We start from the raw sequence: 22577 nt of genomic DNA on the forward strand, positions 1-22577 counted from the left end.
TGACTGTATGCTTTGTGCTCAGGCTGGTTTTCCTCCAGGTGTGGTGAACGTGGTGCCAGGCTACGGTCAGACAGCAGGGAGCGCTATTGCTCACCACATGGACATCGACAAAGTAGCCTTCACTGGATCAACTGCTGTCAGTAACTCAACTAAACACTACATTCAATAGAGCTGTTCTCTCACTACTCAAAGATATTGTTTGTGTTCACTTCTATTCTGAGTAAAAACTTTATCACTTGAGCCCTATTTAAAACATAGTGGAAATAGCTTGTCTACAATCTCACAAGGCGTTGTGACTCGTTGTGAGCTTGTAGATCTGCATATATATATGTATATATATATATAGCTTGTAGATCTGCATATTTATATATTATTATTCTATTTTTTTCAATGTTTGAACATTTTGGATATTTATTTGTTTTATTGTTTAAGCTTAATGGCGCTTCTTAGTTCCGTCAGTGTAACAGGGCTACAGTATGTGTCATGGGTTGCCAGGTTTGTTCCATCAGTGTGTAACAGGGCTGTGTGTCATTGGTTGCCAGGTTGGAAAACTCATCCAGAAGGCTGCAGGTGACAGCAACCTGAAGAGAGTCACACTAGAGCTGGGCGGCAAGAACCCCAACATTGTGTTTGCTGACTGTGACTGTGAGTACTTTCTTATTGTAGTTCAATATGATCTACAAATGCATGGAATCTCTGTCTGTCTGTCTGTCTGCGGTGGAGCAGGCCCACAGTGAATCATACTGTATTTATGGTGAATCTTACAGTAGAGCATGCAGTGGATATGACTTTCTGTATATCTGTATCTCTTACAGTAGATATACAGTAGATATGAATCTCTGTATCTATATCTCTTACAGTAGAGCATGCAGTGGATATGACTTTCTGTATATCTGTATCTCTTACAGTAGAGCATGCAGTAGATATGAATCTCTCTATATATCTGTGTCTCTTACAGTAGATATACAGTAGATATGAATCTCTGTATCTATATCTCTTACAGTAGAGCATGCGGTGGAGCAGGCCCACAGCGGTCTGTTCTTCAACCAGGGTCAGTGCTGCCTGGCCGGGTCCAGGGTGTTCGTGGAGGAGTCCATCTACCAGGACTTTGTGCGTCTCAGTGTAGAAAAGGCCCTGAACAAGGTCCTGGGAGACCCTCTGCAGCCAGGAGTGGACCAGGGCCCTCAGGTACAAGTACTGTCTCTGCCCGACTCCATTGGCCTTTTTTGTTTTTGTTTTCCATTAGGCAAAAGTACCTGATGCCTGGTACTTTTTTCTGGTATCACCTCCGTCGAGGTTCCAACAGAGCTAAGGCCATACCAAAAAGTGACGTGAAAACACTGCAGACTGCTGATTGGTCAGAGAGAATGGCTAATAATAATAATTTGATTCATAATGCACTTTACATTTGGGTCAATCTCAAAGTGCTGCAATAAAACCCATCGCACCACAACAAAAGATCTAAGAAACAGAAACAAAAACATTAAAAACATGAGGGCATAACACCTAGAGGTAAAACCAGTTTGGCAAAAAATAAAAAGCTTTGTCAAAAAGACTGCGGTGCTCTCAGGTGGTCAGGGAGGGCGGCCGAGCAGAAGGCCCGGCCGCCCCCATGGTACGTAAGCTTGGTCATGGGGGTTTTGAGGAGGTTAGAATGGTCGACTAGGGGGGCACGTTAGCGCAGTCGGTAGCACTGTCGCCTCACAGCTAGAAGGTCCCGGGTTCTAATTCCCTGGTATCTACACTGCCTCCCCCTGGTCAGCCTTGGTTGGAATAACGGGTTCTCTTCCACGTGCTACGTCCTACCGGGGGAAACTCCCCCCTGTCAGGTGATGAGCTCAGTTCGGGGCTCTCCCCAGGCTGGCAGAGCGAGAGTAGCGCCCAGGTTTACAGCTTAGGCAAAAAACAAAAATCGCGGGACAAAAATAATAAAAAGAAAGAATGGTCAACCACCATCACTGCGTCCCGATGAAGTCCCCTATACTGTAGCTGCATGGAAGCTCCTGAATACAGTTAACAAACTTTTAAACCAGATGTTGTAAATATTGAACATCTGTATGGCCTATTTCTCATGTCTTGCTTTAGCTGGTTTAGCCGCAGACACAGCGGGTGAGTCAGGGCCCTCCGGAGATTCGTAGCTCTGGCTGAAGCCTGTGTGAGCCTGCTAGTGCTTTAATCCAGGCCTGGACATTGTGGCCATGTGGATCAACATGTGAGCTTTATTGTGACTGTTCTTCTCCGTTGGTTTCCAGATCGACCAGAAGCAGTTTGATAAGATCATGGAGCTGATCGACAGTGGGAAGAGAGAGGGAGCCACGCTGGAGTGTGGAGGCTCTGCCTGGGGACAGAGAGGACTCTACGTCCAACCCACCGTCTTCTCCAACGTCACCGATGACATGCGCATCGCCAAGGAGGAGGTACTACACACACACACATCGATCTATAAGCTCACAAGCTCAATTGTGAGAGAAAGTGGCAATTTTAGGCAAAACCACTACGCAACTAGACATTGATCCAACACTAACTAAGGATAAGGATAATTCCTTTTAACAGGTCGTTCATGAAAGTCCTTGCGGTCTTGTTTCCAGTGAGAACCTGTGAGCAATTAGGGGTTAAGAGTCTTGCTCAGGGACAAATTTCATTTCATCGACACATATGCTGACCTGGCCTGGAATCAAACCTGGGGCAACCAGGGCCTCTGGCTCCCTAGGCGGGCTCACTAACCACTCAGCTATGGCCGACAAATAAAACTCATTCTGCCTTTTTTTTTTTTTTTCATTTTATTAGCTGTGATACAATTTTTTTTTTATCAATTTACAAACATTTTTACAAATAATTTACAGTGCATGTGATTTCTGTATGAACTCCTACAATAAATAAATCTAACCTCCAAATGCCTGACCCATTTCAAACCTAACTATATAAAACATGTCACGCACACAGGAATGATATGTAATTTGCTCTCCTGTCCTGTGTTGTGTCAGATCTTCGGTCCAGTGCAGCAGATCATGAGCTTCTCCAGTGTCCAGGAGGTGATCCAGAGAGCCAACAACACCCACTATGGACTGGCAGCGGGAGTGTTCACCAGAGACATGGACAAGGCTCTCACTGTGGCCTCTGCCCTGCAGGCTGGCATGGTCTGGTACGAATAATACACTGTTAACACTCTGCCCTGCAGGCAGGCATGGTCTGGTACGAATAATACACTGTTAACACTGTGCCCTGCAGGCTGGCATGGTCTGGTATGAATAATACACTGTTAACACTCTGCCCTGCAGACTGGCATGGTCTGGTATGAATAATACACTGTTAACACTGTGCCCTGCAGGCTGGCATGGTCTGGTACGAGTGCTAACACAGCAGAATATGTATATACATACACACAGTACATAATTACCAACCTATGGTGATGCGATAGCAACTTATGTCACGATGCAAAGTATTTATGCAGTCTTTGAAAATGGACAGCATGTTGAATGTGGTTTAAATTATGTATTTGTCTCTATTTCAGGGTGAACTGCTACAACGCTATGAGCGCCCAGTGTCCATTTGGAGGATTCAAGATGTCTGGCAACGGCAGGGAACTGTGAGTCAAAATATTGTTAACGATAATAATAATAATACATCCAATTTATATACTGTAGCGCTTTTCTTGGTACTCAAAGTCGCTTTACATGAACAAACAAACAAAACAAAAAAGCTTTATTAAGAGAATAACTAGATTAAAAGGCTCCAAACTAAGCAAAGAAAACATAAAGAAAAGTATAGGCTAAGTGGGCGATTGTTACACGGTTACTGTATTTCAGTAAGCCTGGTATTAATGAATGGGTATACGGTCATAGACATGTCATCTGTCACTCTATGCATGCCCTGCATAAATCATCTTTGTTGTACTACACACTTATACCCTTCCTGTTTTCCCTCTAGACTAAATCTCGTTCACCGAAAATAGCCTATCGACAAGCTCACAATGTGTCAATTTACGACACATCGTGAGTTTGTAGATCTGCTTTACTCACAATTTTAGATTTTTTTTTCTTTTTTTTAACGTGTCCTTGGTGAATGTGTGTATGTGTTTGTTTCAGGGGGGAGTATGCTCTGCAGGAATACACCGAGGTCAAGGCTGTCACCATCAAAATCTCACAGAAGAACTCTTAATAGCTCTGTGACACACTGGACAAAACATATTTCAATCTAAGTCTGTTCAAGAAAAATAATATTTGTGGACATTTTCTGCACAATCTAAAATGAATCAAACATTGCATTGATATACAAAGATAAATCCAAGTACATTTTTCAACGAGCGTTTATTCCCGTACTTTTCCTTCAGAATGTCCATGGATATTGTTATCAATCACATGGATTTTATTGTTACTTATGTTACTTTAATGGTGAGGATGTAATATATACTGTATGTCTTCCATTCATCCGCGTATGTATTAAGATATTGTTGTCGGGCAGAAACCTCTGATTTTAACTTTTTATGACTTTTCATGAATGAATCCATTACATGTACATACGTGTCGCACAAATGGAGCAAAAATAGCAGATCTACAAGCTCAAAACGTGTCGCGACGCTTGTAGATCTGTTATTTTTATCTCTACATGTGTTCGTATAGCAGAGCAGAGCTGACTGTTGTCTGTGTGTCTGTATATCAAAGTTGTGACTTCACGTATAGCACCTTGATGCCTGTAGCAAATAAAACTCATTCTGTCTTTATTTTTTTCCTTTTCATTTTATTAGCTGTGATACAAAAAAATTAATCCATTTACAAACATTTTTTACAAATAATTTACAGTGCATGTGATTTCTGTATGAAATCAATAAAACCTGCTGACCCTCCATAACCAACGACTTGTCATTCTGATCTCCTTATTGTCAAAGTAAACATGACGACCTGGTAATATATTACTGTAATATTATTACTTTCCTCAATGACTAGTAGTATAAAGCAGGGGTCTTCAACGTTTTTCAGGCCAAGGACCCCTTAACTGAGAGAGAGATGAAGCAGGGACCCCCAGTCCCTCACTATAAATTGCACAACATTGTTGTAGAATTTTCTTAGATTTCATAGATAAATCCATAGGCTTGTTTGACAGTCACAGCACTATCGGTGTTGTGTAAATTCATGATTTTCTTTTTTTTCCTCAAACATTTAACCATTTAAACCCTCGATACCACACACCAAATCTCTTCACCAAAAATAGCAGATCTACAAGCCCACTTCATGACATGTTTTTACCTTGTAGATCTGCTATTGTCGGGCAAATGTTTCTCCCAGAATAGTGATGCTGCGGTTCAAGTGGTTAATGTAAAGAAATAAAGTCCCAATCACACAAAGATTTGGCGGCCCCCCTGCAGTGACTCTGAGAACGCCCTAGGGGTCCCGGACCCCCTATTGAACACCCATTGTGTGACATACCGGTATTACAGTTGTCAAAACAGTAATAATATCACAGTTATTGATCAAAGTAACTTTGAGTTACTAAGTTACAATACGTGTGATTTGTTTTTGACTGAGATAGACATTAAGAAGATGGGAAAAAAGGATCTACAAGCTATCAACACGTTGCAATACGACTGTTTTTTTTTTCTTCTTTTCACGCATGCGCCCTCTCGCTAAATTATGAAGGGGTGGAGGGAGAGGTTGTGTTGGGTAGAAAAAGTTAACTATTTTCCTACTCTTGATACCAAGTAATTATTAATGTAATATTATTACTGTTTAAAGGGGTAATACGTAACTAGTAGCGTATTACTCTTCCTGAGTAACTTGTCCAACACAATGATCATACATCTAAAACATTCATATTCATATTAGTCATATTTCTATCATAGAATGTTATGGTACAAAGTATAATCTACCAGTATCCATAGCCACTTAAACCCCAATCTGGGAACCCATTCGGTAAAAAAATAAACTCCTTTCTTTTGTGTAGAAAAAAGGAAATCGGTTAGGCTCCTCCCCTTTCTTAGTCCACTTCCTCCCGGGTGCTTCTGTGTTTATTCCTACCAACAACAACTCTACATGTTTAAGGCAGTGCTGACTGATTCTACTGTTAGCAGAATCTGTCTTGAGAGATTATGTAAACCCTACTGTAAGGTTACTTCATTGAATGGAGTCCCCCATGGGTCTATGCTGGTTCCCCTCATTTTTCCCTCTAGTCTACGCCAAATCTCTTCGCCAAAAATAGCTGATCTACAAACTCAATTTTTTTTAATTCGCCCCTTGGAAATGCAGGTCCCCACACAGAGATTCCAGACTAATATCTACGCAGTGATATCAGCCTAATGGGTAAACAGCTTTCAAAGTCACTCTTTTAGTATAAAATGTATGCTTTTATGCTTTGAGAGCTGTTTCACCGTAACATGTAAGTCAATGAGGAGACCATTTCTAATCAATGGTGCAACAGAACAAGACATCTCGGCCAATGTGACTGGTTGCATCAGGTGGTCAGATGGTCAGAACGCTCCATACATACGTACAGGTACTCCCATGCTGCATTCACTTGGCTCTGGTTTGTAACAGTGGTGGGTGGACGAAGTACTCACATATTTTACTTGAGTAAAAGTACAAAAGTATCAAAATATACTAAAAGTACCAAAAGTAAAAGGACTCACTATGTTTTTTCAAAAGTTTTCAAAATCATTAGAAAATAGCAGATCGGCTATTTTCGAATAGTCGCATAAAAAAGGGGCTTAATAGGTTAATGTATATTTTGTAATAAATCATCTAAATCTACAAAGTAACTTGTAAAAAAAAAGCGGAGCGTAAAGTACAATATATATTATATATATATGCCTCTGCGATGTAGTGGAGTAGATGTATAAAGCACTGGAAAATTGACTTTACTCAAGTAAAGTTAAAGTACCTCAAAATTGCACTTGAGTATCCACAAGTTTCATAGGGTGTTGTGGGCATAGTTTCATAGGGTGTTGTGGGCATAGTTTCATAGGGTGTTGTGGGCATCACTTCGATCAAATCAAGAAGTGATGCCCACGACGCCCTAGGAAACTTGTGGATAGCGCTTGAGTAAATGTGCTCAGTATCTTTCCACCACTGGTGTGTAAGTCCATGAAGAACAGTCATGGCCGTGGGCGACCTCGTCCCCTGGGGGCCTTGGTGATGGGGTCTTTGGGGTTGGGGGGGGCGGACAGAGACACCTCTTTCTGCACCTCTTTCTCCCCCTTGTCCCTCTTGGCTTTGGGAGACTTCTTCACCTTCTCTACCTTCTCTTCTGAGAGGACAGAGAGACACACTGATGAGACACACTGATACCTTCTCTACCTTCTCTTCTGAGAGGACAGAGAGACACACTGATGCACATGACTGAAACAACTTGTGTGGAATGATGTCTATGATGTGTGTGTGTGCGTGTGTGTGTGTGTGTGTGTGTGTGTGTGTGTGTGTGTGTGTGTGTGTGTGTGTGTGTGTGTGTGTGTGTGTGTGTCTGTGTCTGTGTCTGTGTCTGTGTCTGTGTCTGTCTGTGTGTGTGTCTGTGTCTGTGTGTGTGTGTGTGTGTGTGTGTGTGTGTGTGTGTTAGTGATGCTAATCTTGGGGGGGAAACTAATCAACTACCCTTAATTAAAGGGTTAACTGCGGGACCCGCGGGTTACAGGTCAACCTGCCCCGCCCCGCCAAAAAAGTCAACATTTCTTGACACGCCCTGGCCCGCCCCGCGGGTTAACCGTCGGTTACGGGTCGGTCTGCACATCACTAGTGTGTGTGTGTGCACACGTGAGTGCACGTGTGTGTGTGTGTGTGTGTGTGCATACCTGGTGGAGGCGGTTCCTCCTCCTCTTCAGGCTCAGGTTCTCCAGACTTGATGGGCAGGAGGTCCATCAGGTCATTCATCACCTCATTGGTGCTTTCCTTGTTGTTCCTACGGTTCTTCTCCTCATCACGAGCCTAACCACACCCCCAGGAGAGAGAGGAGGTGAAACCACACCCCCAGGAGAGACAGGAGGTGAACATAGGCCTACCCATCATGAACCACACCCCCAGGAGAGAGAGGAGGTGAAGCCACACCCCCAGGAGAGACAGGAGGTGAACATAGGCCTACCCCATAGAGGTATAATATAACTAGAGGGCGGATTGCCCCGCCCCCAGCTATCATTTCAATGAATGTGCTCAGTGGCGTTTTGAAGCACCCGGAAGCCTGCCGGAAGTAGAATTATTGAGCCGTTTTTGACACACCATAGAGTTATGAGCATGAGCACTAGTGTCCTTTTTGCGTCCTACGGCAGACCGGTTGCCAAGGAATGAACGCGAGATATTTATTAAATACACTCGAGATGCATATTTATATGTAAATGCATATGTATGTATAATATGTTTACATATTTATATTTATATATATAAATATCTCTCAGTATGTTTTGTATTTCTCCCCGCCTGCTGTTCCAGCTTTGGCCACTGGGGTGGCGGCTTCAATGTTTCTCAGCAACTCCGGGGGCTTGGCCTACCCACCCAAAGATCTGTGTTTTAACAAAATGATTTGAAAAGTTATGGCTTCTTCGGTGCCCGAGATTAACTGTTCACAGGCGGACAGACACAGGAGCAAAAACATAATAACTCGCCTTCGGCCGAGAGGAGAGGAGAGGAGAGGAGAGGAGAGGAGAGGAGAGGAGAGGAGAGGAGAGGAGAAGAGAGGAGAGGAGAGAGGGCGTACTAACCAGCTGCATCTTCTTCTTGAGGTCTAAGTTAGCTTGTTGGTATCCTTGGGACAATGCATTCAGGTAGTAGAGAGCCAGTCTGTAAGGAAACACATCACAACACGTTGGTTAATGGTTCCTCACTCTTCTTCAGTAAACTTTGGTTTTGTTAAAAAGTTAAAGGTTTATTTTCTGATAGTAATCATTGATATATAGTGTTTGTTCAGTCACAGGGGTCTTCCCGTCTCTCCAGCGCTTTAGTAGACAGAAAATGCATTTTCAGGTGGGTCACCATTTTCATCCAATCAGGAGAGAGAACCCATTTATCAGCTCAGTATTTTGTTTTGTTTCAGCACTTCCAATTTCATTTGTTTATCCTGTAATCCTGATTTCTTTCTCATGTTTGGATGAAATTGAAGGCATTTTCTGTTTACTAAAGAGCTGAAAATACTGTCTCCCTGTTACGGAACAAACACTTTATAGCATACAATAGACTATAGACTTTTAACAAATGTAACATTATTTTCTAAAATACCTGAAATGGCTGATCTACAAGCTCACGACTACAAGCATTTTCACATTTTATTATTATTATTAATAATCATCTGCCTATAAATACATCAGGACCTCAGGGTTAATTTGTTTAACGACATAGTGACATATTCCAGACGGCAGTCAGTTGGAGTGACGTCATTGGGTATTCTATCATTGGGTATGCTATCATCACACAACGACATCACATTGTCGTCATCACAACCATGTCCTTTAAGATGAATCATCAAACTAACATAATTGTGTTGTGTTTATCTTATGTTTCTCTTAAATGTTTCTCTTACACCATGAGGAGGACAGCGGACATGATGAGGCCGGGGTTGGTGGCGTAGGTGAAGATGTTCACGATGAAGGACGGCAGGTCATTTTCTATGGTCTCCATGACAACATCGTACATCCTGTCCTGACCACTGGAAAAGGGACATAAGTCACACTTACACATTTTCAACCTATCTTCATATAATTGCTCCTCACTAATGCTTATGAAAACATCTTACAAAAAACATCATGCAAATCGGTACACATTATTTCTATAGTCAAGTGATCAAGACGGATCTGTCCGACTTTTCATATTCCATCCTGATTGGTGAATTCCGAACATTGCTGGCCCATAATAACCTACAGTACTGGACCTGGCGGAGACCTGTGCTCCGAGGAGCACTTTTTCTAGTTTTATTATTTTATATTTTATTTATTTTTTTTTGCTAACTCTGGGGCTCATTTGGACTGTGAGACCACTTGCAAGCGTGAGTGAACGTTCAGTAAATTACAGAAAGACACTTCTCTGTCTGTGATACTTTTTTGGTGCCTTTTACATTATTACTTATTTTAATTATAATTTTACAATGTAAATCCTTTTGTTCATTGTTTCTTGTCATAACTGATACATGTAAATTGTGCCGTCACTGCCGTGACATATCTTTTGTGTCTCAAGCTGAAAGGGAACCCCTGGACTGTATCGTCCTTCCTCAGTCGAAGGGCCCACAAAGCGTGTGTGCGTGCGTGCGTGTGCGTGAGTGGGTATGTGCGTGTGTGTTGCTCACCTGAAGGGCCCACAGTCGAAGGAGGGTGGCAGGGTCATGATGGTGTAGATGACGGGCAGCAGGCTGAGGAACAGCACCAGCAGCAGCAGACCCATGTAGAAGTTGTTGGAGCGCGATGCCTTGAAGACCCTGGTGTGAGGCACGTTGCAGCTCATCACCGCCCAGCACTGGTAGTACATGGAGGTCAGGAGACGCAGGACGTTCAGACCCACCAGACCTGGGGCATAGAACGCACCCATCCTGTAGGACACCCAATAGAACAACACTATCTATTACAGGTCACCAGTGGTGGACATAAGTACTCAAGCCCAGTACTTGAGTCAAAGGACGGACGGACGGACGGACGGACGGACGGACAGACAGACAGACAAACGTGCATGCATGCATATATATTCATTTCTTTATTTGGATTTTCAGTTTAAGACATGAATCTGGTCAAAATCCAAATATATGCAGTGCAAGATCATGATCAGTTGTCTGTATATGCTAGACACAAGACTACCATACAGTTATGGGTATAGGTGAAAGCATCTTTTCCATATAAAGTGACTGCCAATAATGGCAGACATAGAGCAATGTTTCATTAATTGTTTTGCCCTTCTTTTAGCCAGTCCAACAGTTTGTAGACACACATCTTATGGACACGCCCTTAAGCTGCCAAATATCAAAGCAATTGTTTTACAATACCCACATGCAGAGATGGCATGTGTGCAAGTGGTTGGTATTTCAGTATTTTTACAGCTGAAGCAAATATCCATGTACATGTCAAAGGAATATCCAATTTCTAAAATAAAATGGTGGTTTCATTAATCATGATCACATCCGGAGTATTAGGGGAACTCTCAACCACATCACTAAATGTATTGTTATATTGTACATACTAAATACATAAATACAGTACACAGTATACATACCATATCATGCCTTGATTGAAGATCAGTCCGAGCACATTACCGCTGATGTCAAACTCTCCATAGGAGGGCTACAAACACAAACGTCAACACAAGACTGAATGAAGTGATGAAAACTAGGCCAATCTCAATTTGCATCTCTCTGTTCTCTCTGTCTCTGAGTCTTCCTGTCTCTCTCTATCTCTCTCTCGCTGTCTCTGTAATTAAGTTCTCAGAACGGTGTCTGGTTTCGTTCAGTGTGAAGGATCATTTTCTTGCCATTTGTCAGCGGTATCGAGTTGAGTTGGAGGAGCCAGTACAAACAGTACTGGTATACTGCCAGGCCGAAACGTTACTGCCAGGCTACCGCGTTTTCAGTGGATGAAATGGTTAGTAGAGGGCTACGCTTGGCCACTATTTTTGAAAATGGTTGAAAATATAACAACACTTTTCAACATGGAAACGATTGTGCAAAAAATTATTGCGATTATTTCAAATAATTGCGATTATTTCAAATAATTCAGAATCAGAATCAGAATCAGTTTTATTGTCACATCACAGGTTTACAAGGTAAAAAAGTGGGTGAAATTTGTTTTTGTACATCGTTCCCATCGCAACGTTAGTTTCCATAGAAAGAGGGGGGGGGGGAGAAGAAGAGGGGGTGGGGGGCAAGTGGGAAGGAGATAAAAACAAGAGAGCAACAGAAGGCCAGACAAGTTATCTACATATTTACAAAGTACCTGAGATAATAAAAAACTAAGGTGCCTGAGCATAGCAGCAATGTATGTATATATAATTGCGATTATTTCAAATAATTGTGATAAGACGATTATGTATGAATTGTGACAGGCCTAGGTATGGGACATTTGGCCCTCACGCACACACGACAAGTACAAAGTTTACATACATTGACAAAAACCCAAACACATGAACACAGTGAGTATATACTCACAAATCCCGCCTCCAGGTCCCAGCACCAGCAGTAGTTGAGGAAGCGCACCACCACGGCCCGCACGAAGTCACCGATAAGGATGGTCAGATAGCTGACCTGCATGTCCGACACGATCAGCTTTACAAACTCCTGGACGGGTCAAGTTTAGCAGCCAGACCAGACACAGGAAAAAGCAGAAAAAAACAAGGACAAATGTTTCCTTTCTTGAATACACAAATCTGATCTGATCACTTGCAAATCGACTCTGTCGGGTGCGAACCTCATTATGTCCAAACCTTTTGGACTGCCAGACTCCACCTCTTCCCGTACCCCTTCCTACCACCTTCTGCTCTATTGGTGCTAGCGACTGACGTAGATATTATGACAAACATGCCGACATACCTTGGTCATTTGTTCTCATGTTTTTTTTTCACTTAGGCTTGTTTTTTTGGCCACAATGTTAAAAATGTAATTTATATAGCATGTTATTTAAACATATTCTAGGTTCTTCTTTTTTTTACCTGGTATCCTATAGTTTCAATGTACAGGTCATTATTTTTGATTATTTTATTTGACCTGTAGAAGGCTATAAGCTGCCCCTGAGACCAGCATTGAAAAACTGCCCTGAGAGCAGAAAATTAACATTGTTGCATATATACCTGTAGAAGGCTAAAGCTATCCTGAGACCAGCAATGAAAAAATGCCCTGAGAGCAGAAAATGTACATTGTTGCATATATATAAATATACCTGTAGAAGGCTATAAGCTGCCCTGAGACCAGCATTGAAAAACTGCCCTGAGAGCAGCAAATTCATGTTGTTGTGGTATGTATATCATTTAAGCTGCCCTGAGACCAGCATTGAGAAACTGCCCTCAGAGCAGCAAATTAATGTTGTTGTTGTATGTATATCATTTAAGCTGCCCTGAGACCAGCATTGAGAAACTGCCCTCAGAGCAGCAAATTAATGTTGTTGTGGTATGTATATCATTTAAGCTGCCCTGAGACCAGCATTGAGAAAGTGCCCTGAGAGCAGCAAATTAAACATTTTGCATATATATCTATAGAAGGCTATAAGCTGCCCTGAGACCAGCATTGAAAAACTGCCTTGAGAGCAGAAGATAAACATTGTTGCATATATATATACCTGTAGAAGGTTATAAGCTGCCCTGAGACCAGCATTGAGAAACTGACCTCAGAGCAGCAAATTAATGTTGTGGTATGTATATCATTTAAGCTGCCCTGAGACCAGCATTGAGAAAGTGCCCTGAGAGCAGCAAATTAAACATTTTGCATATATATCTATAGAAGGCTATAAGCTGCCCTGAGACCAGCATTGAAAAACTGCCTTGAGAGCAGAAGATATACATTGTTGCATATATATATACCTGTAGAAGGTTATAAGCTGCCCTGAGACCAGCATTGAGAAACTGACCTCAGAGCAGCAAAATTAATGTTGTGGTATGTATATCATTTAAGCTACCCTGAGACCAGCATTGAGAAACTGCCCTGACAGCAGCAAATTAATGTTGTATGTATATCATTTAAGCTGCCCTGAGACCAGCATTGAGAAATGCCCTGAGAGCAGCAAATTAACATTGTTGCATATATACCTGTAGAAGGCTAAAGCTGCCCTGAGACCAGCATTGAAAAACTGCCCTGAGACCAGCATTGAAAAACTGCCCTGAGAGCAGAAAATTAACATTGTTGCATATATATATATATATATATATACACACCTGTAGAAGGCTATAAGCTGCCCTGAGACCATCATTGAGAAACTGCCCTCAGAGCAGCAAATTAATGTTGTTGTATGTACATCATTTAAGCTACCCTGAGACCAGCATTAAGAAACTGCCCTGGGAGCAGCAAATTAACATTGTTGCATATTGTTTAGAGTCTAAACAATATCTATCAAAAATAATGACCGTCAGTCTAAACTTTAGACTAACGCTAGGTTCTTGGTTTACCTGCAATCCTAGTTTACTGAGGCACTACACTCTCTCTCTGCATTTTATGTACAGTATGTGATTACATTATTGTAAGTCGCTCTGGATAAGAGTGTCTGCTAAATGTCTATAGTGTAAATTGTATTTGCCCGCAGTGTGAACATAGCCTTTGTCTTACTATTCCTACAGCCGTCTCCCAGCAGGGTCCTCTGATGGCGTCGGCAGGGTGGATGTCGGGTGGAGGAACGTCGGTGGTGTTGTAGAAGCTGCTGTAGTTGGCGTAGTATTCATTCAGAGCCCAGATCGTGTCGTTCTTTATAGACTTCTCCAAGTCCAGCTGAAGACATGAGAATAGATAAAGCCATCAGAATGGTTTCAGGCCTGTTGGTTTAACCACTTACTGTACTGCTCCTTTTTCCCCCTCTATATCAAATCTCTTTAACGAAAATAGGTGATCTACAAGCTCACAACATGTTGCAATGTGATGCGTTGTGAACCTATAGATTGGCTATTTTCGCTGAATGTTTGCCCCCAGAATAGTGATGCGAGGGTTCATGTAGTTAAGCATAAGGAACATTCTTTGACATGTTATTCATAAAGCATGCAGATTGAGAAGATCAGGACATGAGGACATAAGGGACTACGGTATGTTTTTGGCTTCAGTACCGCCTTTCCCTGGTTTCTGAACCCAAGTACTCCCTTTACCTGACTACATTTTGCATAGAGAACTGCAAGAGGCCCATGCCATAGCTACCATATTAGGGGTAGCATGTACCCGCAATTGAGAAATGCTGATGTATGGCATTCAAATGTGCAAAAAATAATAGTAAGTTGCTGTTGGGTGGAAACCTTGTCCAAAAATATTACCTTTGAGGTAAAGTAAAAAGGAATGCGTGTTCCAGCAGTGTTTAGTCAAACTCCTGTCAGGTCTTAATGGGTTAAATAGACACAGGTGAAACTCAATGACAATGAGCACAGGGATTGGCTGATGGGGCAAACAGGACACAGGCGACACAAATTAGCAATGATCACAGGGTGGAGAGACAAGACAGGTAACAACAACTAGGGCAGACAGGAAACACTAGGAACATTGATAGTTCACCCAAAAAAAAAAAAAAATCTATCGATTAGTCACACCATTCATGGATATGTTTTAGTTTTTGTCTCATTCCTAAGCCAATAATTTGATGACCAGGTAGGCAGCGGTTCTGGTGGTGGGAGACACAAAGGAGACTCTTTGTGTCTCCTACCGGAACTGCTGCCGGTCATCAAATGATTGGTTTAGGAATGTGACAAAAACAAATTAATATCCATGAATTCAAGTCTCCATGGGGTGACTTATTTATGAAAAAAAAAAAGTCATTTGGGGGTGAACTATCCCTTTAACTTCAAAATAAAAGGAACACAGTAACACTGTGAAACGTAGAACACCACAGCAAACAGGAAACAATATCACTACAAAAATAAAACAGGAAGACAGATCCTGACAGTTTCTGCCCGACTTGAAAACTTTTCAAAGTATTTTTTTTTAAATAGTGAAAATATCAGCTCTATAAGCTCACAATGTGTCACATCGGATATTTTCACTGCACAGTCAAGCTGCATATGGCGCACACACACGTGCGAACGCCCGCCCACAGCCACCCACCCACCCACCCACGCACCCACCCACGCACGCACGCACGCACGTATGCACGTACGCACGCACGCACACACGCACACACACACACACACACACACACACACACACACACACACACACACACACACACACACACACACACACACACACACACACACACACACACACCCCCCCACACACACGGTATCCCTCCTACCTTGGCATTGACCTCATCGAACAGGGCGAACAGGAAGGTGTAGAGGTTTCCCAGGAAGAGGGCGAATATGCGTCCCAGCTGCCACTTGAGGGCGACACGGGGGTGGTACTCCTCCAGCTCAGCGATGGACTCAAACAGAGGGGGACACATGAGGCCCAGGAGGGACATGACAAACTCCACCTGGTGGTAGGGCATCAGAGGTGCAACAGTTAATACAACTAATCGGTTTAATTGATTATTTGAGAAAAATAATAAATAATTACATAAAATAATTGATTAACTATCCTATTTTGGGTATGTCATTCGGCGAAAATTCATCAGGCAAATTGCCTGATGAAGACCTAAAAGGTAAAAACGTTGCCCTTGTAATACATTTGTTTGGGAGCTTTAACTCTGTGTGCTGATGGTTTATCTCTCTATATCCCTTTAGCCTTTCACAACAATAATGACATCTCTCAAAAATAAAGAAAAATGTGTTTGTAGATCATCTATTTTCGCTATGTGTCGTACAACAAAGTATATACTGCTTAAAGGTAGGGTAAGTGATATTTTTGGGTTAAAACAAAAAGTATTTTGTTAAAAGGTTAAAGCACTATATTCTGATAGTAATCATTGCCATAGAGTGTTTGTTCAGTAACAGGAGTCTCCCCGTCTCTCCAGCTCTTTAATAAACAGAAAATACATTTTCCGGTAGGTGTCAAAATCTCAGCCAATCAGGAGAAAGAACCAATTTTTAAGCTTAATTTGTATAGTGTTCCAGTTCCAATTTTGCCTGCTCATTTCGTAGTGTCATCACTTCCAATTGTACTTGTTTAATCTATATCCTGATTGAGTTCTCTATCCTGATTGGATAACATTGGAAATGAAACTGAAACTGAAACAAAAATGCATTTTCTGTTTTATAAAGAGCTGGAGAGACAAGGAGACTCCTTTTACTGAACAAACACTCTATAGCAATGAGTACTATCACAATATAGAGCTATTTAACACTTATTTTAACCAAAGAAAATCACGTACCCTACCTTTAAGTGGTGAGGAGACCTTCATGATTGATTGTGTTATAGCACTACAAGAGGAGAGGAGAGGAGAGGAGAGGAGAGGAGAGGAGAGGAAAGGAGAGGAGAGGAGAGGAGAGGAGAGGAGAGGAGAGGAGAGGAGAGGAGAGGAAAGGAGAGGAGAGGAGAGGAGAGGAGAGGAGAGGAGAGGAGAGGAGAGGGGAGGGGAGGGGACCTGCCTCATTCTTCTCAAACCAGGACAGGTCATCGTCGTCCATCTTAGCGAAGTCCTGCGAGCGTTTGACCACAAAGTAGATGAGGTAGCCACTCCCCCCCAGAGCACACAGGATGAGAGCGTTGGCCAGCACCCTGAGGAACCGCCGCAGGTGGACGTTCTCATCCTTCTGGTTCTCCTGCTCGTCTACGATGGATTCCTACAGCAGGGGAAACGCAGGTTCAAGTCCGTCCAAGCACTTTGCCTTGGACAGTGACTGACAGCCCAACATAAAACAGTTAACCATTAACCAACGCAGGACTACAGTATACTGCACAATTAATGAATCTAACCACCAGGACATTTGCATTTATGCACAAAACGCTGCACACAGCTGGTCCATATGCCAGACTTCATTATAGAAGAATTAGAATTCCTAAGTCTTTATCTTTACTTATACTCACCTTTTCTCTTTGGCTTTTAACCCTTTAAGACCGGGGGACGCATCTGTGTAACCACTTTATCCATATTTTATACTTTTGGCTATTAAAAAATAGCAGATATACAAGCTCATAGCGCGGCACCAAGTGCCGCGCTATGAGCTTGTAGATCTGCTATTTTTTTTTTAAATCGTGTTTTTTTTTGTGCAAATCTTTGAATATATATCTATGAAGCAATTGTTTTTTACTCAAATCTTTGCTTCTGGGGGTCCCTGGATTTTTTTTTTTTTAGATGGGGGTCCGCAGCCAAATACATATCGTTGTGGGGCTCCTTGACACTGACATTAATATTATAGCAACATAAGTGTTTCAGAAAACTGTTTTAAACTGATTTAGAAGACATTTGTAGAATCCCCAGAAGCAATAACATTTTAGCTAGAAATGCTCGCTTTAAATATATATATATTCAAAGATTTGCACAACATTTTTCACGATTTTTCAAAAATAGCAGATCTACAAGCTCATAGCGCGGCACTCGGTGCCGCGCTATGAGCTTGTATATCTGCTATTTTTGAATAGCCCAACGAAATCTAAAAATGACACACAGATGCGTTCTCAGGTCTTAAAGAGTTAACCAAGTATTTTTCTTTTTCTATTTCTACATACATCTATTCCTATTATGATTCTGCTACTTTTACTTAAGTAAAGAATTGACAACTTCTTCCACCACGGGGGGTAAATGCACTTGACCTTTCCAGCGTGTGCATCACATGACGTGACTCATTTGCAACGCCAATCAGAGAGCTGGAAATATGAGTGGACAGTGAAGAGGGTGACATCATCAACGTTGGCCATTCATTCAGAGAGCTGGAAATATGAGTGGACAGTAAAGAGAGTGACATCAACGTTTAGGTGATGTTGCCAGAGGAAGTGTCCTGTGTCAGCGAGCTAATCCTTCAGCTTGTAGGGCTTGTGTTTCTCAAACATGGCACCAGCTGCCATCACTGTCCACCAAACACACACAGTTGCACAAGCACGCACGCGCAGGATTCAAATTAAAAAATAGCAAAAGTAAGCAGATCTACAAGCTCAAAACGCGTCGCTTCGTGTAGGGGCATTCATTTACGAATAAACACAAAAAGTAAAAATATGGAGATAAGATATTTCTGCCCGACAGCAACGATATCCCCCTTGAAATAGGTTAATTAAAAAATAGAAAATAGGTTGAGAATCAGTGTTCTAGTGCAGTGGTTTTCAACCTTTTTCATGCCAAGGACCCCTAAATTGATATACATTTGACCGCGGACCCCCGTCTGATTTTTTTTTGTGCCTGGGACCCCCAGAAGCAGAGATTTCAGTCAAAAATGTTCGCTTTAAAAAAAATATTCAAACATATGCACATATTTTCAAGATAAAAAAAAAATAGCAGATCTACAAGCTCATAGCGCGGCACTCAGTGCCGCGCTATGAGCTTGTATATCTGCTATTTTTGAATAGCCAAAGCTAAGTGGTTAAAATGATTATGACGCTATGTTAACTAATTTTGCTGGGGACCCCCTGGTACCCCCTCAAGGACCACTGGTGGGTCCCTGGACCACTGGTTGAAAACCACTGTTCTAGTGTGTTGGTCAGCATCATCATCATCATCATCGTCAGGTACCTTGAAGCTGGTGGTGATGGAGGCGTACTTGTTGTCAGCCGTCTCAGGGTTTCCTATCAGGTAATCCCAGCTGGTGAACATCTTAAAGGCAAAGGTGAAATCTGAATCATCAGCTCCGTCTCCCCCGTCGTTAGCGTTACGGGCCATCCTGAACACACACACACACACACACACACACACACACACACACACACACACACACACACACACACACACACACACACACACACACACACACACACACACACACACACACACACACACACATTAAAGGCATTATTAAACTTGTTTCCAGGTTTTTAATTAATTTCAACAATCCAGGCATAAAGGATGTTTTTGTTTAGATTAGAAACACGTTTTAAGAGGAGCAGTAATGTTAGTTGTTGGTATATATTCATTGTGAGTAGCAACTGTATAGCCAGTTGTAACGTTTTCACTAAAACATGTTGTTGGAACGGAAATATAATCCATTTCTTTCTTCTTCTAGTGCATACAGTAGCTTTTCATTGTCTGGGTTCTGGTAGCAGCAAACCATAAGGCAGAAAGTATTTAGTATGTGTTCATTTAATGTGAGTCATATTGTCATCGCAATATTCAACAATGCTATCATGTTTTCCTAATATCGTGCAGCCCTTGTGTGTGTGTGTGTGTGTGCATGCGTGCGTGCGTGCGTGCGTGCGTGCGTGCGCGTGCATGCGTTACATACGTTCTAATAACAACCATCAGACTGTATCCGAAGATGCCGACGCCCACCAGGAGGTAGGACAGGGGGAGGCGGAACTTGAGCAGGCCGATCTGTCGGATGTCGTTGTAGTAACCGTAGAACAGGAAGGAGTACTTGCAGTATCCCTGTGTGTGGAAGGACACAGTGAACATGTAGTAACCGTAGAACAGTATCCCTGTGTGTGAAAGGATTCAGTGAATATATAGTAACCATAGAACAGTATCCCTGTGTGTGGAAGGACTCAGTGAATATATAGTAACCATAGAACAGTATCCCTGTGTGTGGAAAGACACAGTGAATATATAGTAACCGTAGAACAGTATCCCTGTGTGTGGAAAGACACAGTGAATATATAGTAACCGTAGAACAGTATCCCTGTGTGTGGAAAGACACAGTGAATATATAGTAACCATAGAACAGTATCCCTGTGTGTGGAAGGACTCAGTGAATATATAGTAACCATAGAACAGTATCCCTGTGTGTGGAAGGACTCAGTGAATATATAGTAACCGTAGAACAGTATCCCTGTGTGTGGAAGGACTCAGTGAATATATAGTAACCGTAGAACAGTATCCCTGTGTGTGGAAGGACACTGTGAATATAGTAACCGTAGCACAGTATCCCTGTGTGTGGAAGGACACAGTGAATAATAGTAAGCGTAGAACAGTATCCCTGTGTGTGGAAGGACACATAAAATATATAGTAACCGTAGAACAGTATCCCTGTGTGTGGAAGGACACATTGAATATATAGTAACCGTAGAACAGTATCCCTGTGTGTGGAAGGACTCAGTGAATAAATAGTAACTGTAGAACAGGGAGGAGTACTTGCAGTATCCCTGTGTGTGGAAGAACACACGGTCAATATTAGATCACTCCTACAAAGTCATAATCTTTCAGCTACAGCAGTGGTTCCCAACTTTTGGGGATTGTGTGATTGTTTTAGATGCTATGACATTTTTATTGTTGCATTGTACAGTATGTTATACTGCATGTCTGTTTTGCCTTTTTAAACTTTTAACGTCAAACTGCCCAGCCTTTTGACTGAATCTACATCATAGAATAGTGATGATAATTAAAATGTATAATCCCTGTAAGACATGCATGAATGAAATGAAATAAATAGAGATTGTGTGTCCTCACATCAAAGTCAAAGAGCACAGAGAAGTCCATGGCTTTGGCCTGCTCCTCTCTGGGGACGGTCTTCCTGGCAATGGAGCCGTATGGAAGGCCCATCATTACCTAAACACACACACACAACATGTATTTAATACCAAAATATAATGTGTACATCACACAATGTCATACTATAGCTGGAAGCTCTTTAAAATCCAGACAACAATGCTGTACGTCAAAAAACCTCCATGAGAAAATGTATATTGTAGACTACAGTACATGGGTTGGCTTTTCACAAAAATGCAAATGACTCACAACTGTTTTTCACCTCACAAAACTGAGCACTGCTTATCAGCAAACATAAGCAGAGGCTGGCCCTCGATTTATGGCCCATGAAAACGAAGTGGTGGCGCTAGATAGCTTATATTTTTTACGGTTTAGGTGAAACACATTTTTCCAAACTTCTTACAGTGGTATTAAGGCACCCTTGGCCTCCGTTAGAGGTAAATAAAAAACTATGTGAAAAGGACATTCATTGTGTGCTGGCTTTTTCCTTACTTTCATGACATTGTTGAGCCGTGCACCTTAACACATCGCGTGCCAATCGCGTAGTTCTACGCGAACCTAAATAAGAATGCCAGGCAGTCGCGTAGATCTACGCGAAGTGTTTTTTTGTTTGTTTTTTTCGCAGTGACACATTTCATTGTAGCACTCTCTTGCAGTGACACATTTCATTGTAGCACAACCGGAAACGGAAATCGAAGATTTTCGTTCCCATCCGCCGCCGCTCTAAAGCTTCCGCTAAATCGCCATTACCTCGGTGTTGTTTTTCTCAGCGCTGAACGCTGTTTAAAACGTTTTTTAGAAACTGCGACTACTGCAAAATGGAATGTCGCCACTCACACAGCTACCCTGTGTGTCTACAAACAGCTGAACGCGCGATCATAATGTATTTAGTGAGGTCTATGGCAGGGTGAAAAAATAAATAAATAAATAAATCGCTGGCACTGGTGAGTACAATAATGATATTAAACTCTGGCATGGAATGTGTTAAAGGGAAGAACATTTTTTTCTATCGATTAGTCACCCCATGACTTCAATTCATGGATATTTTTTAGTTTTTGTCGCATTCCTAAGCCAATAATTTGATGACCAGCGGATCGGTAGGCAGCGGTTCCGGTAGGAGACACAAAGGACAATATCCATGAATTCAAGTCTCCATGGGGTGACTAATTGATAGGAAAAAAATCTTTTTGGGGGTGAACTATCCCTTTAAGACTTGTATTCATCCTGGAGTGTTGCGGGCCTTCTGCTGTCATTTCTCTCAGTATTAAGGCACCCTAAAACACCACTGTACGAATATGAAGCATGCTGTCGCGATGGCGTATTGTGCTTATTGCTTGGCCACCAGTATCGCTGCTTGCGGCTATATTTTATTTTATAACCAAGCCAAACAAACCAAAAATGGAAGTGATAATATAATATATGCAGGCCTATACATACTGTACAAAGTGTTACACGTATAGAGAACTGATAGCATGTATAGTAACATCAGATATCTCTTTGAGGACATGGC

The 22577-nt window shown here is 42.0% G+C and overlaps 2 protein-coding genes across 2 annotated transcripts in view; one reads left to right on the forward strand and one right to left on the reverse strand.

Moving 5' to 3' along the window:
- LOC308089590 (aldehyde dehydrogenase 1A1-like) overlaps nucleotides 1–4158 on the forward strand; it is a gene marked incomplete at its 3' end in the record, with an annotated part of 10376 nt that extends 6218 nt beyond the window's left edge. Inside the window, exons 7-13 of the mRNA XM_080434401.1 lie at nucleotides 23–136; nucleotides 543–645; nucleotides 1004–1188; nucleotides 2253–2417; nucleotides 2985–3142; nucleotides 3512–3586; nucleotides 4086–4158. Coding sequence (XP_080290527.1) covers nucleotides 23–136; nucleotides 543–645; nucleotides 1004–1188; nucleotides 2253–2417; nucleotides 2985–3142; nucleotides 3512–3586; nucleotides 4086–4158 — 873 coding nt within the window. The remainder of the gene's footprint in view (nucleotides 1–22; nucleotides 137–542; nucleotides 646–1003; nucleotides 1189–2252; nucleotides 2418–2984; nucleotides 3143–3511; nucleotides 3587–4085) is intronic.
- A 2926-nt stretch (nucleotides 4159–7084) lies between these two features.
- tmc2b (transmembrane channel-like 2b) overlaps nucleotides 7085–22577 on the reverse strand; it is a gene marked incomplete at both ends in the record, with an annotated part of 30082 nt that continues 14589 nt past the window's right edge. Inside the window, 13 exons of the mRNA XM_080433696.1 lie at nucleotides 7085–7236; nucleotides 7775–7907; nucleotides 8675–8753; nucleotides 9490–9615; nucleotides 10249–10488; nucleotides 11163–11230; nucleotides 12091–12219; nucleotides 14194–14352; nucleotides 15854–16033; nucleotides 17088–17282; nucleotides 19163–19310; nucleotides 19869–20011; nucleotides 21029–21127. Of these exons, the coding sequence (XP_080289822.1) occupies nucleotides 7085–7236; nucleotides 7775–7907; nucleotides 8675–8753; nucleotides 9490–9615; nucleotides 10249–10488; nucleotides 11163–11230; nucleotides 12091–12219; nucleotides 14194–14352; nucleotides 15854–16033; nucleotides 17088–17282; nucleotides 19163–19310; nucleotides 19869–20011; nucleotides 21029–21127 (1851 nt within the window). The remainder of the gene's footprint in view (nucleotides 7237–7774; nucleotides 7908–8674; nucleotides 8754–9489; nucleotides 9616–10248; nucleotides 10489–11162; nucleotides 11231–12090; nucleotides 12220–14193; nucleotides 14353–15853; nucleotides 16034–17087; nucleotides 17283–19162; nucleotides 19311–19868; nucleotides 20012–21028; nucleotides 21128–22577) is intronic.

The sequence above is a fragment of the Gymnoscopelus braueri genome (genome assembly GCF_963280865.1).
Source record: "Gymnoscopelus braueri genome assembly, chromosome: 7".
Lineage (NCBI taxonomy): Eukaryota > Metazoa > Chordata > Actinopteri > Myctophiformes > Myctophidae > Gymnoscopelus > Gymnoscopelus braueri.